General features: G+C 40.9%; 1 protein-coding gene across 1 annotated transcript in view; it reads left to right on the top strand.

Moving 5' to 3' along the window:
• The window catches only part of LOC116270334 (ribokinase-like), an 81,104-nt gene that overhangs the window by 26,301 nt on the left and 38,230 nt on the right, over window positions 1-16,573 (top strand). The window contains exons 6-7 of the mRNA XM_031655497.1: window positions 2,079-2,170; window positions 7,159-7,347. Coding sequence (XP_031511357.1) covers window positions 2,079-2,170; window positions 7,159-7,347 — 281 coding nt within the window. The remainder of the gene's footprint in view (window positions 1-2,078; window positions 2,171-7,158; window positions 7,348-16,573) is intronic.

The raw sequence follows: 16,573 nt of genomic DNA, 5'->3' as shown, positions 1-16,573 counted from the left end.
ATGGGTTTAGAAAAGGAATTGCAGGACCAGGCATCTTTTGAGGGAAAAAAATGATCCTTTAAGAATGGCTCTACCATGTTGTTCCACACTTGTAGCTTACTCTAATCTGTGCTCAAATGCTGATGAATGTGCTAGGCGAGCAGTTGTTTCCACTTAATGCTTGAGGAAAATTGGGAACAGTATATTGTTCTGAAAACCTAAAAAGTTTAAGTGATGTGTTAGAATATGGGACAATGAGAGTCTTTATGTGTAATTGACATCTCTAAGACCTCTCAGAAGTGAGAGAACCAATGAGAGAGACTGTTGCCAGGCTACAAACTCCAGCAGAAGGCAGAAGAGATGGGTGGACAGGCGAGGGTGTTGGGCTATCTGTAAAGGACAATATAATAACAGTAATAATCCTTTACATTTGTACAGCAGATTAGAGTTTACACTAGGCTTTTACATCCGTTTTCTAATTTAAGCTGCACAATAACTCTATACAAAAATCTGAGCAGCCAAAAATATACCATAGAATTTCTGTGGGTGGACATTCTGGATTCTAAAGTAACAAAAATGTGGGAATAGTGTTAGCCTATACTGGACAAGACCCACTGACTGAATCAAAATGCTTAAAATGTTAGGTAAGACCAAGGAAGGTGCAGAAGTAGAGTAGATGTCCTCACCAGGCTGAAGTAGTAGACAGTTTTCATTAGCCACATGCTGATTAGTCCCCAAGAATGTGGAATGGATTAGTGCCAAGCTGGCTATGTGAGAGCCGCCTGGAGAACTTGTAAACATGCAGATTCCCTGATGTTACCCCCAGAGATTCTGATTCAGTGGGTTTGAGGTCAGTTCGAGAAATTAGGCATTTTCACAAGCTCTCCTAGTGATGCTGATATGCAACCAAGTTTGCAAACCACTGTTCTTGAAGTTTCTGAGAACTGCAGCTAGAGATTTTTACACTATGGGTCTATAGTCAAATGAGACAGCATGCAAGTCAGTGGACCTGGGTTGAGAAAAAGAAGACTAACCAATCTAGTTGAGTACTCAAGTGAATAAGTGCTTTGACAAAGAAGGAACTTCCTATGAATGTAATTTCTAAAGACTTGAAATATACATATCTACATTTACAAAGTCCCAAACCAAAGGGTGTTTTAAAATATTGTGAATTGTCACTGAGGCATGTGTAGGTGTGGACAGAGTCCTGGCCTAGAGAGACTGCTTTTTTTAGAGTGGACCAAACTCTGAACTTAAAGCCAGAGGACCCTGAGTAGGGGTCCATCTTCACTGTGTCCCAGTGTATAACCTGAGATGTATGACCTCATCTTTCTGAGCCTCATTTTCCTCCCTCTGAAAAATGACCATGATATTCTCATTTCCCTGTGTCTGCTATTCCCATCTATCCTTCTCTTGTAGCCTCTCAGTCTGAGCTAGCACCAGCCTCTGATTGAATTCCTCCTCCTTTCTCAATCTTTTTTTTTATATTCCCAGATTGCTCACAGAAGCCAAGAATGTCAGCTTTTGTGTAAGTGCATATGTTTGCAGGAGTAATTGTGATATATTTGGGAGACATACATAGGTGTATAAAATATGCATATGCACATGAGCTTCCTGCTTACTGTTCCCACCAGGAAAGTTCTGAACCTTTCGTTGTTTATTTCCTATCATCTCCTTTTCTTCCCTGGAAAATGGATTTATGAACTAGCCTTGAAACCAAGCCCTTAAAGTAACCCACAAAAATGTCCACCAGCCTGTTCACATTCACACATGTACTTTCATGCCACAGCATTTTTACTTTTCTCTAATGTTCTTGTTGCCTTTGCCTTAACTCTACAATCACATTGACTGTAATATTGCTGTTTTCCCTGGAAGCTGAAATGTTGTAAAGTGCAAAGTAGAGAAAATGGAAGTAGGGAATTGGTACCCAGCTGTCGTGGAAACTGAGATTTCAGACTTTTCTCTACATCCGTAACTAAGTGGATATTTAACCAGATGAAGACAAAAATGAACTCAGGGATTTTCCCTACTGAATGTCTGTAAATGCACCATGTTAAAAATGAAAACTAATAATCACCCCCTTTTCCATTCCTTTGTAGTGAAAACATTGTTCAATCCAGCCCCTGCCATTGCTGACCTGGATCCCCGGTTCTACACCCTCTCAGATGTGTTCTGCTGCAATGAAAGTGAGGTAAGGGTGAATTGCTTTGCTTGTTCTGTGAGAAACCAAAACTTCGTGCAAGTGGATAAAGCAAAGGGGCGGAACTAACCACATCAATTTGATGACGTGAATTCTCAGGCATGGTGAAAACGGATTTTTTCAGTTTACTGGGGTGTGGAGAAAAGGAAATTAGTAAATCCTAGGGGGAAAAAAAGGATTCTCTGAGTCACTTCCATATTCTGGCACTTATCAAACCTCAGTTAATTTTAGTCCGTTCCTTGCCCTCACACTACTGGTGTTTTGTTTTCTAATTATTTCATATTCTGAGGACTATATTAAAGTTGCCAGGTTTAGCAAGTAAAAATGCAGGATGTCCAGTTAAATTTGAATTTCAGATGGATAATAAATAACATACCTAACAAGTTTATACTGTAAAATTACCTGTCATTTATCTTAAATTCAAATTTAACTGAGCTTCCTGTATTTTATCTGGCAACCCTAATTAGTGTACAACTCCTGGAGGATCTGCTACATCCAGTAGCAAAGACCCTGTGTCATGATGTATCATCTGAACAGACTATCTATCAACTGGTACAGTAAGAAAGGATATTGTACCACCCTTTCTTAAATATTGTTAGGAAGAAAATTTCAATATTTCTCCTTTTTTATACTCCAGACAGCATTAGAACAGAGCTCTTGCCTGTCAGTGGGATGCAGGTGTACACACTGGTGAATGCAACATGGAGAGAAAGAAATTAATGAACCATAATAGTTAAATTTCCACTTTTTGTTTTTGAGACAGGAACTCACTGTGTCACCCAGGTTGGAATGCGGTGGTGTCATCATGGCTCACTGCAGCCTCTACCTCCCAGGTTTAAGCAGTCCACCCGCCTCAACCTCCCAAGTTGCTGGGACCATCATGCTTGGCTAATTTTTTAATTTTGTGTAGAGACATGATTTCGCCATGTTGCCTAGACTAATCTCAAATTCCTGGGCTAAATCATTCCTCCTGCCTCAGCCTCCCAAAGTACTGGGATTACAAGCATGAGCCACTGCACCCAGCCTAATTTTCCATTTGGTTTAAAGGCTGAATGAAGGCTTTTAGGATTTCTTGACCTGCTTTCTTGATAATTTCATCTCTCAAAACATAGAGGAAACAAGAAAGAAGACTGCTACAAGGAAACTAATTTTAACAAACCACAATAGGTTATGCAATATTTTTGAGCAACCACCATGCTAGGAAAAAGGAATTGTGGGAAATAGTGACCATTTCACAATAAGAGGTTAGAGTACCCTCAACTGCCAAACTGGCCTAAATTTTCCTGCTAGATACTTGAAGAGCACTCTATTTATTACTCAAATGCTCATCACACCTCAAATTACTTATTCATTTATTCTGTCTTCTCCATTCAATTACAAGTTCTATGAGGTCAGAGACATCTGTCTTATTCACTGTTGTATCCCTGATGGCTATCCCTGTGTATATAGTTATCTGTTGCTGCATAATAAACTACTTCCAAAATGTACTGGCTTACAACAGCAATAATTATTTATTGTCACTCCCAGTTTTTGTGTGTCAGGACTTCACACAGGGGATAGCATGATTTGACTCTCCTGCACAATGCCCCAGGCTTCAGTTGGAAGACACAAAGTCTGAAAGCTGGAAGTTTTCTTCACTCACATGCTTGACAGTTGATGCTGGCTTTCGGCTGGGGGCATAATGAGGTTGTTGGCCGGAACACGTAAACATGGCCTCTATGTGTGACTTGGGCTTCCTCGTAATATGGTAGCTGGGTTTCAAGATCCAGCTTCCCGAGAGAAGGAGACACCTGACAGAAGCCATATTGGCTTTTGTGAGTTAGCTTCGGAAGTAACACGGCATCACTTCTGACTCATTCTATTGATTTAAGCAGGAAGGTCCACCCTAGTACCCCACCCCTTACTAGAAGATTGTCATTGGCACAGTGTAAAACCAGGATTTGTGATATGATATAGGTTAATACAGTTATCTTTGGAAAATAACATCTGCTACACTGTACCTGCACATAGCTGGCACTTAGTAAATGCTTATGAAATAAATAAATGAAAGAACTCTGGTGTTTAAGGAAATTGGTCTCAGAAACTTAATAGAAGAAAGAAAAACATTAAAAGCTTAATGTTCTGGGGCCAGGCGCAGTAGCTCACGCCTGTAATCCCAGCACTTTGGGAGGCCGAGGTGGGCAGATCATGAGGTCAAGAGCTCAAGACCAGCCTGGCCAACATGGTGAAACCCCGTCTCTACTAAAAATACAAAAATTAGCTGGGCATGGTGGCACATGCCTGTAATCCCAGTTACTGAGGAGGCTGAGGCAGGAGAATTGCTTGAACCACAACCTAGGAGGCGAAGATTGCAAGAGCCAAGATCGCGCCACTCCACTTTAGTCTGGGCTACAGAGAGACTCTGTCTCAAAACAAAAAAAGTGTAATGTTCTTATTGATGAACTCTAATCACAGCAATAATGTAAATTCATGCTTATGATACTCTGCTCCAAACACAAACCATTGATATGTAAATATTAATGGAGACAATGAAAAGATACTCACAAGCTCTAAAACAAGATAAATAAGTCCACAGATCAGAAATGGAACAGCCTCACAGAGCATTCAGCCCTTGATATGCTGGCTGTACACCAACCCCAGAAACAGGCAGAGGTGGCAGGAAGTTCACCCACTGTGAGTCATGGGCACTAAAAGTGTGCCACTTATAGGTGGCTGGAGCCGAGCCCACGGATGGAAACCATACATGCTAGACTGTGGCTCCCCGCTAACAGTAAAAGGTGGAGGAACCTGCTACCCCTGCTGCCTGAAGCATATTTAAGGCTCCCAACCTGAGGAGCTAGCAGGACAGAGACACAGCCTCTGACCAAGAAGTAAACCAAGCCAACCACTGACTTAGTGACTGGACTGGCAGTAGCTCCAGAAACAGCAGAGCAAGAACTCCCTATTGCCAATATAATACCTGGTTCTGGTTTAGAGACTCTTGTGTGCCTGGCGGAAGCTACTATAAAACCACTGAGGGCCAGGCACGGTGGCTCACGCCTGTAATCCCAGCACTTTGGGAGGCTGAGGCGGGTGGGTCACGAGGTCAGGAGATCGAGACCATCCTGACCAACGTGGTGAAACCTCATCTCTACTAAAAGTACAAAAATTAGCCGGGTGTGATGGCATGCGCCTATAGTCCCAGCTACTCAGGAGGCTGAAGCAGGAGAATCGCGTGAACCCGGGAGGCAGAGGTTGTAGTGAGCTGAGATCTCCCCACTGCACTTCAGCCTGGATGACAGAGCAAGACTCTTGTCTCAAAACAAAAACAAAACAAAACCAAAAAAAAAACACTGAAAAGGAGGCATCAACCAGGTAGGAGCTGAGGTGTGACAGCTTTCCAACTCACAGTGAACAAAGTGAGCCTGCAAATGAAAAACATAATGCTATGAAGTTCACGCAGCACAATCAACAACCTACAGATGAATTTGCCCAAGATGAAATTCATATAATAAAACTCAGCCAGGCGCCATGGCTCATACCTGTAATCCCAGTGCTTTGGGAGGCCAAGGCAGTTGAATCACATGAACCCAGGAGTTTGAGACCAGCCTGGGGAACATAATGAGACCTCATCCTGTCTCTACAAAAATAAAAGATGAGCTGTGTGTGGTGGGGCATGCCTAGAGTCCCAGTATGTGGGAGGCTGAGGCAAAAGGATTGCTTGAGCTCAAGAGTTTGAGGCTGGAGTGAGCTGTGATCATGCCACAGCACTCCAGCTGGAGTAATAGAGCAAGATACTGTCTCTAAATAAATAAACAAGGCAAAAAATACTTTAAAATAGTGTAATTAAGATTAACATTCATTATGAAAGAAGAAAAAATTTTGTGAAAGAAACACAGAATTGAAGCAACAACATGCGAATATGAAAAACAACCAATTAGAAGTCGTGAAAACCTAAATGGTCATGGAAATGTTTTTAAATCACTCGGTAGAAAAATAAGCATTAGAATGGAATAAAAAATTAGTACATTGAAAGAGAAATTGGGAGAAAAATATGGATCTTGTTGAGCTCCCTCATTTTACAGATCGTAATTGATGTGGGGAAGGTCACAGACTGAGTGAGTAGGAGAGGTCTCCTGAATGCCAGGGCATTGCTTTTTCTGCTACCTGTCAGTACCTCTCCTAATCTGCTTCCATCTTCTCTGGCAAAAACAAAAGAAACGAGTAGTCTGCAAACATGGAAAGCAAAAACTGGAAATTTGAGAAGAGGGGTTATGGCCCAGGAGAGGCTTGGAAGAATTATGTCCTTAGGTGCCAAACTTACAGGTGCAATTTATACCAAAATCATTGGCAGTGGCCCTTTCCTTTCTCCTTTCCTGCCTCTCCTCCAACCCTCCTTTTTTTTTTTTTTTTTTTTTTTGATAGAATTCCCTTTGTTGCCCCTAACTCTTTGTTAAAATTATTATATGTGCAGAAAAGCTGAATGAACAACTACCTTTCACCTAAACATTTGTTAACATTTTGCTATATTTGCTTTTCCTCTTCCCTGTGTGTACTTAGTTTTGTTTTTGTTGAAACGTAAGTGAAAAAAAAGTATTTTATTGTTGAGAATAAGTTGCAGACAACATGATACCTCACCCCAAATACTTTGGCATACATCTCCTAAGAGGAACCACAGTACCATTATCACACCTAAGAAGATTGTCAGTAATTCCATACTATCATTTAATATCCAAGCCACATTCAAATTTCCCCAGTCGTCCCAAGAATGTCTTTTATAGATTGTTTTTGTCATCACTGTTATTGCTTGAAATGTCTTTTATAGGTTGTTTTTGTCATCACTGTTACTGCTTTATTTTCCTGTACCAGTATCCATCAAGGTTCCCATTGCATTGGTTATTACAAAAAAGAAGGGAGACATTTTCTAGAAAAACAAATCTGGAAGTGGATCCGGGTTACTTATTTTCACCACTGTTTCTGTTGACTTTTGTGTGTTCCAGGCTGAGATTTTAACTGGCCTCACAGTGAACAGCGCTGCAGATGCTGGGGAGGCTGCATTAGTGCTCTTGAGAAGGGGCTGCCAGGTGGTAATCATTACCTTAGGGGCTGAGGGATGTGTGGTGCTGTCGCAGACAGAACCTGAACCAAAGCACATTCCCACAGAGAAAGTCAAGGCTGTGGATACCACGGTAAGTTTTAAAATTTAAGAATCATGTTTAGCCCTTGAAAATTGTGACTTAGTAGCTAATTAGATGCCGCACCTGAATTTTTGGATAATGAAATAAAGGCCTAGTAAGTGATATGGTGAAAGAGAAGAACAACCAGGCAGGGGAACTGTGTTTTAATCCCTCTCTAACTCTCTGTGGGACTTCATGCAAGCAACTTGACCTCTCTGAGATGTTGTTTCCTCATTCATAAAGTCAGAATAGCAGTAAAATTATACCTGTATTACCTATATTCATTCATTTATCCAGTCATTCATTCAACAAATAGGGATTTGTGGAATACCTATTATGTCCCAGATATATGATAGTTGCTGGGGATATAGCAATAAATAAGGCAAAGTCTCTGCCCTTGTAGGGCTTAGATTCTAGACAGTGAACAAGTAGCTGTGTCTTACAAGCTTCTCATGTGAAATGAACAGCAAGGAGCACTGGTTAAGCAGAGATCATTCTTTTAACCAACAAATTCTAGCAGCTAACATTTACTGCATGCTTGCCGCATCTCTTTTGCATACATCTCATTTAATCTTTAAACAATTCTGTGGGACAGGTATTGTTTCCATTTTGCAGATGAAGAAACTTATACAGGATCACATTGCTGGTAGGTAACAGAGCTGGAGATTCGAAACTAGGCATATGGACTCCACACAGACATGTTTTGTGTAAGGTACTGTGCTAAGGACCAGTGTGCTAGGTGAACAAGCCATGGCTACAGAGTAGGAATAAAAAGGAAACAAGTTAGAAAAAAGACTCATGGTTCCCCTAAAGCTAGGGAAACATAAATTGTTTGTTTATTGTTAGAATTCAGAAGAGCTTGCCGGGCGCCACTTCATGCCTGTAATCCCAGCACTTTGGGAGGCTGAGGTGGGCAGATCACGAGGTCAGGAGATTGAGAACATCCTGGCCAACATGGTGAAACCCCGTCTTTACTAAAAATACAAAACTTAGCTGGGCATGGTGGTGCACACCTGTAGTCCCAGCTACTTGGGAAGCTGAGGCAGGAGAATCACTTGAACCCAGGAAGCGGAGGTTGCAGTGAGCCGAGATTGCACCGCTGCACTCTAGCCTGGTGACAGAGCAAGACTCCGTCTCAAAAAAAAAAAAAACAGAATTCAGGAGCGCGGACTAGAAAAGTAAGTAAACTAGACTTGAGGAAGAATAAACATTTTAGGGCTTTTATTTAGAAGAAACTGATAGATAATTATTCATAAAATATATTTTGGTTTGTTTTTATGCTTAAAAGTGACTTCAAAATGTGGGTCATTATGAAAAAAGAAGGCTGAGGGGATCTGATGAAGTTTTGGATGTGAATATACTTTGAAAAATATTCAAGTGCAAGAAATGGTTATGTGACATGAAATTAACATCCTGGTTGCCTTTCAAAATGTGCTTTACCAGGTATTTGATAAAATGTGCTTGGTGTTGCTATTGTCTTCATATTTAGTCATTTCTGAAACTATTAGTTTATTTTCTGTTTGTCAAGGACAAGAACCTGTATTTGAGGGGATCCTTAGTTCTGAAATCGATCCTCCATTAGACTAACACTACTTTAAGTCCTGACCTAAAGTGAAAAGACTCTATGCATATCTCCTGCTAAAAGTGAAATGAGAGTTCCTCAAAGACCTACATAGATGCACAGAAGTGGCTCAGCCCCTATTCTCGGTGTCCATGTTAGTTACTACCCCTTTGGATTGTAAGCACCAGAAGCACAGCTCAGGCTTATGCAGGAAAAAGGATTTATTTGTTGCATATAATTGCAAAGTGTAAAGATATGGCAGAATGCAGAGGTTGAACGGTGTCATCCAGGCAAGTCAGGTCACTTGCTCGCTGGCTCCCTCCCTGTCAGCTCTGCCCTCCTCATAGTGGGCTGTGAGCTCCCTGCCCACACTGTGCCTCATGTCATGTCCCTGTCCCTGGTTTCAGATTCAAATCACTCTTATCAGAAGATAGGGAAGTGGATGCTGACAAGAAAACAGTAGAATGTCTAGTGTGTTTTAATATATCTAGAGATTTTTCATTTTCTTGCAGAATTTGAAGATGAACTATTAATTAGTACATAGGAAACTGAGGAAAATGTTTAAGTAAAGCAAATTTTCCCTTCTAGGTCATCTAGAACCTAAGGGGAAAAAGTATGATGAAGTGAATATAATCTTTGTATATGACGTGGCTATAAATGCTATAAATGCATAGTCATAACAATGTAAATGCCAATTCTAGATCTAACCAAAAATGGAGATTAAAGATGGGAGGATAAAGTGAGTGTGCATTTGCACATGGGGGGACATAAAACTAAACGCTCATCTTCCATAATTGGAACTTAAGAGATAATATCTAAAATTGACTTTTTTTTTTTTTTTGAGACAGGTTCTCACTCTGTTGCCTAGACTGGAGTGCAGTGGCTCTATCTTGGCTCACTGCAACCTTTGCCTCCCAGGCTCAGGTGATCATCCTACCTCAGTCTCCTAAGTGTCTGGGACTACAGGTACACGCTACTGTGCCTGGCTAATTTGTATATTTTTAGTAGAGACAGGGTTTCACCACATTGCCCAAAATGGTCTCAAACTTCTGGGCTCAAGCAGTCCGCCCACCTCAGCCTCCTAGAGTGCTGGGATTATAGGCAGTGAGCCACCGTGTGCAACCCTAAAGCTGGTTTTCTAAAAGCAGTATAAGTTTATTGCCAGAAACATCAGATAATTACCAGAAGAAACCACTAAAAGAATTTAAAGTATTTGCCTCATGAAAATGGGAATGGAGAGAGATTGGGCATTTATACTTAAACCTTACATGAGTCCACAAAAACTTGTATGTGAATGTTCATAGCAGCATTATTCATAATAGCCAAAAATTGGAAAGAACCCAATATTTATCAGCAGATGATGGATAAACAAATTGTGGTATATCCATACAATGGAAAATTATTCAGCCATTAAAAAGAATACTGATACATACAACAACATGGATGAAGCTCCAAAGCATTATGCTAAGTGAAAGAAGCTAGATACAAAGGATTATATATTATGTGATTCCATTTAAATGAAATATTCAGAATAGATCAATCCATAGATACAGAGCATAGATGGGTGGTTGCCAGGGACTAAGGGGAGGAGGAATGGGGAGAAACTGCCTAATGGGTAAGGAGTTTTACTTTAGAGTAATGGAAATGGTTTGAAACTAGATAAGAGGTTGGTGATTATACGACATTGTGAGGATACTAAATGCCCTGAGTTATTTATGTTAAAATAGGTAAATTATTAAATAATTATTTTTTAAAAGGAATGAAGTACTGATTCATGCTATGACATGGATGCACCTTGAAAACATACTACTAAGTAAAAGAAGCCAGGCATAAGAGGTCACATATTATGATTTTATTTCTATGAAATATCCAGAATAGGTATTATAAATCCATAGAGACAGGAAGTCAATTTATGGTTGCTGGGAGGGGATGGAGAGTGACCACTGATGAGTATGGAGTTCCTCTTTGGGGTGATGAAAATGTTCTGGCATCAGTGGTAATAGTTGGACAAGCTTGTGGATAATACTAAAGAACACTAAAGCATACCCTTTTAAAGAGTGAATTTTATGATGCATGAATTATATTTCAAACAACAACAAAAAAGCTCCACCTAAGCAATTCACTCATGAATGGATATTCGTGATAAAGACTCTCCACTGAATTGCCCTACTGAATATACGTGAGTGGACTCTCGGCATCCCCCAGGTGGAGCAGCAGTGACACTGACAGGAACCAGGGTAGTGATTTTCTGGGTCTAGAATCTTCCTCATCTTTTTTATGCTATCTTCGTCCTCTCATCCAGCACTTTCATTATTAAAATTCTTACCTGTTCTGCACACAGCTGTGCAGCCTCTTCGTAAATCTGATAAAGAGAAGATAATTCACGTGGTGAGTGAGAAGCTCCCAGGGAGGCATTTTCTTCTGAACAAATGAGCTCTTTCACTTTTCTGTGAGGAGGGTATTACTTGCTCTCAGTCGGTATGTAACCTTCTCGCTTTTCTCTTCCTCCTAATCCCTTATTAAAAAGTCAGGGGTGACATGGATAGTGGAAACATCTTTAGTTTGTTGGCGTGTTGTCCACTCAAGGCAGACAGCCTGCCCTAGAAGAAGCCATTTCCCGTTCTACGTCAGTGCTTCTGCAGACTGCTATATTCAGTTTTGCCTCACTGTTAATAGTTGAATATATCACTTCTATTTTTACATCTGTTTTTCCCGTTGTACTAGAGTGAGATGGTGGCAGTAGCTGCAGATGTCCTCAGCTCAGTTTGGAAGACGTGACAGATGTGTCTTTTCTCCCATTTCTACATGTTATCTGAATCTCAGCCTCCAAATGACAGAGCGTGCATGTCCGCCCGCTGTTCTTCCACCCTGAATGTTAAGGGGTTTGCCTGCTTGCGTTTAGGATTGCACTAAGCACTCCATAGTCAGAGACACACACCTAAGCATAGTATATTTTAGGATTGTGCTACTGTGATATATTATAACATTAGTTATCCCTGACTTATAAGCACTGAAATTCTTGACATATAAATTGCTTTTCTTTATGTAAATGGTTAAGTCCTGGAATCTACAATAACACTCTCAAGAATTTAGTCCATAGGCTAAATCTGTCTTCTCAAGAATCACTCACTCTGTAATAATGCATGGGTATGTAAGTAAACTGAGAACAAACACAAGCCAGGGGCACAGGAAATATATCTTTCCTGTTCTTTATTCTCCTTTCTATCCTTCACATTTGAGTCCTGTAGTGTTCAGAGTTGCTGATGAGGCACTAGGCAGTGGCAGCCAGCTGCATGGGTGTCCCATAACTACTCAGGGCTTGAGAGTTAACTCTAAATTAGGATTGCACCAGTAAGAAGTAGAGATAATTTCTGTTAAAGTTTGCACAGAAGCACTTTCTTAGGATGAGGTGATTGCTGGGGCTGGCTGGTTACTCACAGGTTTCCCAGGTGACCTCTTGTATTCCTCTCCTCCTGGGTTCTGGCCCACAGCCGTCCCAGCTGTCTCAAGGATAGGGTTAATGGATCAACCTCTTAGGCCCCATCCAGTCTGACAGTTCAATCTTTGAAAACCTAGCATCTGAGGGGCCATTACTCCCGACTTGGTGTGACCTTTCCTCCGCCCTACATTCTCCTCTCCCCACCGTTGTCACTTCCACCAGTGGAAAGTCAAACTAATATTACAAAATGTACTTAGAACTAATGAATTGAGGTGATCTCAAGAGGTGTTTCTCAAAGCAGGCAACCTGAGGCCCTGTTCCTTGCTTAGCCATAGTCCTGCTGGGAGGACTGAATACTCAGCAGTTCCTGCATGAGCACTGCCAGTACTAGTCTCCGTGACTCTCCTTGAACTGTGTTTCCCCAGCAGACTATTCTTCTTCTCCTCATCTCCTTCTCTCTGATCAACATATACTTTCTTTGCATGTGGTAATTAGTTGAGTTTCTGAGGGGATTTGTGGCTCAGAAGCCATTTTGTCCTTGAATAGAGGCTTTGCACATTTCTGTCCAGAAGCTTCTGTTATAGCCAAGATGTTTTGGTGTCCCTTACTGTTGATTGGCAATACTTGAGAAAGGGCTGGGTGAGTAAAATAATATGGTTTAAAAAAATGGTCAAATCTTAGCTGCTGAAGAGGTAACTGTAAAGTAATAAGGCTAATTTTGAACTGCTCTGTCAAATGTTTTATCCAAGAACTGTTTCCTTCAAACCTTGACTTTAAGAGACTTACTCTACTGATACAGCTACTACTCAAAGTGCCTTTGGAAATCGTCTGTCAGAATTGCCTTGAGAGCCTTCATTATCCCCTTTATTCCACTAATCACTTTTTCTACTTGTGAAATTAATACATATTTTAATGTTCAAGGGGGGAAGGAGAGCAGCAACACAGAAAGGTATAAAGAAGAAAGTCAAGTATCCATGATCCTTCCACTTAAAAGTAATCGTTAACCTTTGGGTGTAAATCCTTCCAGATTTTTTTCTCTGCATAGTCATATACTTTTGAATATCTACTTACAGACAATTTGAACATTTGCAATATTATAGGATTAATATGTGTAATTGCACATATTACAACCAAAAAATTACAACTAAAAAATAGTGTAAATACAACTAAAAAAATCAAGTATTTCTCTAGAATAATATAAATAGGCAAGTCACTGAAGAAGAAATATGAAAAAAATAAATGAGACAATGCTTAACCTCATTAGAAGTCAGGAATATATACATTAACATAACAGTGAGGTCCTCTTTATTGCCCATAAGGTTGGCCAAAATTAAAATTTGAGAATGTTTCAGTCCAAATAGATCACAAAACAAATATTATACAGTCACGTAATTATGGTGGGAATGTAAATTTCTACAGTGTTTCCAGAGGGGCAGTTTGACAGTACTAATCTTTTTTTTTTTTCTTTTTGAGATGGAGTTTTGCTCTGGTTGACCAGGCTGGAGTGCAATGGCTCAATCTCAGCTTGCCGCAACCTCTGCCTCCCCAGTTCAAGCGATTCTCCTGCCTCAGCCTCCCAAGTAGCTGGGATTATAGGCGTGCGCCACCACTCCCGGCTAATTTTTTGTATTTAATAGACACAAGGTTTCACCATGTTGGTCTGGCTGGTCTTGAACTCCTGACCTCAGATGATCCACCCACCTCGGCCTCCCAAAGTGCTGGGATTACAGGCGTGAACCACCACACCCAGCTGACAGTACTAATCTTTAAAATATACCTTCCCTTTGAAAACAGTAAATCTTGGCTAAGCATGCTGGCTCACACCTGTAATCCAAGCACTTTGGAAGGCCGAGGCAGGAGGATTACTTGAGGCCCAGAGTTCAAGACCAGCCTGGGCAACATAGCAAGACCCTGTCTCTATTAAAAAAAAAAAAAAGAAAGACAGAAAATAGTAAATCTCCTTCTAAGAGTCTGTCCTACAAAAATGCTCACATACACGAATATTTGTACAAGAATGTTTAATTCAGCTTTGTTTGCAATAACCAAAAATTGAGGTGTATCTTCCTAATCATCAATAGAAAAAGGGTAAATATTAATAATAATGTAGTGCCATTTACTTGAAAGTAACTCTCTAGCTATCTCTAAGTAAATGCATATTTTAAAATCTGGAAAGAACCTCACCAGCTGTTATGATCATTATTCATGGGAAGGGGTATAGGCTGGGGAGAAGGTGTTATAAAGGGGGACTTCTGTCTACTCCATACTCTACTGAATTATTTGAGTTTTTCCATAAGCCTGTATTTTTCATTTATTACTTTGTAATTTGAAATAAATATGACTTTGGGACATGGCCAAAAGCTGTTTGGAGCCATATCTAGCAAGTAAGATCGGTGATACCATTTCTCTGAGGGTGTACTGGGCATTATCCTCACAAAGAACCTCTCAAGCAATTCATAATCTTCATATAACTGAGCCGAGGAGCTCCTTGACGTAGGATAACCTCTGAATGGATAGACTCCTGGTGCCAAAAAGATAGATCTCCATTACCTTCCTATTGAGGGCACTTAAGGCTCCGTCAGTCTGGTTAGTTTATTATATACTTTGACAGGTTTTTTTCTTAATCTTTTTAAAGAAATCATTCCTCAGAAAACATGTTATTTTATACAGTTCTTCTTGGAAATACCAGAATAAATGTCAAAGCATCACTGTTTCTGATCATCATTCAAATGTACAGCAGATCTTCAGACAAATTTTCCTCATGTTCAGGTTTTCTGAATGAATGAATCTGCTTATAGATTTCCATTTAACTCTTCAACCCTCAGTCTCACAATTAATCATAGCTTGAGTGATCTTAACTCTGGCTTTTGCCACGTTGCTTGGTCTTCAGTTGATGGATTATCTGGAGTTGTAAAAGGGACCAGCCAATAGGTGATGTCTCATGTTTAGGTATTTAGTAGTTCACGTACTTCATCTCCCATTTGAAACAGTCGTGAATGGAATGGCTCATGAGAGATGGAGGAACATGTAACACCGTGCTGTGGACTGAATTGCGTTCCCACCAAAATTCATATGTTGAAGCCCTAACCCCCAATGTGACTGTATTTGGAGATAGGGAAAGAAAGCAATGGTTAAATGAGGTCATAAGAGTAGGGTCCTGGTTCGATGGGATTAGCATCCTTATAAGGAAAGACACCAGAGAGCTTGCTCTCTCGCTCTCTCCCTTTGTTTTTTCTCTCTCTGCTCTGTGTGCACACAGAGTCATGTGAGCACACAGCAAGATGGTGGCCACCTACAAGCCAAGAAAAGAGGCCTCGGCCGGGCGCGGTGGCTCAAGCCTGTAATCCCAGCACTTTGGGAGGCCGAGGCGGGTGGATCACGAGGTCAGGAGATCGAGACCATCCTGGCTAACATGGTGAAACCCCATCTCTACTAAAAATACAAAAAAAAAACTAGCCGGGCGTGGTGGCGGGCGCCTGTAGTCCCAGCTACTCGGAGGCTGAGGCAGGAGAATGGCGTGAACCTGGGAGGCGGAGCTTGCAGTGAGCCGAGATCGCGCCACTGCACTCCAGCCTGGGTGACACAGCGCGAGACTCTGTCTCAAAAAAAAAAAAAAAAGAAAAGAGGCCTCAGAATGAAACCTACTTTGCCAGTACCTTGATCTTGGACTTCCCAGCCTCCAGAACTGTGAGAAATAAATTTCTATTGTTTAGGCTGTTCAGTCCATGTAATTTTGTTATAGCAGCCCTAGGAGCCTAATACATACACGGAGTCAAGTGAATGTGCTTCAGAAGTGACCTGAAGTGAATGCTAGAAAATTGGCTGTTCTGTAAAGAGAAAATAATCCAAAGCAAACTAAGAGGACTGGCGTAAATCATCATTTTGGTGAAATATCTCAAGGGTTTTTGCATATGGTTTAACTCTAGTCATCAGTCCCAGTGGCTAAGAGCAGATGATGGCCTGAGTTCTAACCCTGATTTAGCCATTAACTAGCAGTGCTGCTTTGGGCAAATGATTTCTTATGTTAGGGGCTCAGGTTGTTCATCCAAGCATGATGTATCTGGTGTGGCTGATCTCTGAGGCACCTCTGACCTCTGAAATTCCTTGGTTCATTAGCCTCTGAAATTAGATTCTTTGGGGACATGAGGATTCTTTAGACTAACAATAAAAGCTGGGCACCACTCTGTGCCAGGCATCATGCTGGACTCTATGCATTACTTCACATCCTCAGAACAACCTGC

This window comes from Papio anubis, chromosome 14 (assembly GCF_008728515.1).
Source record: "Papio anubis isolate 15944 chromosome 14, Panubis1.0, whole genome shotgun sequence".
In the NCBI taxonomy this organism is placed as follows: domain Eukaryota; kingdom Metazoa; phylum Chordata; class Mammalia; order Primates; family Cercopithecidae; genus Papio; species Papio anubis.
This window is presented reverse-complemented; position numbering and strand designations above follow the sequence as displayed.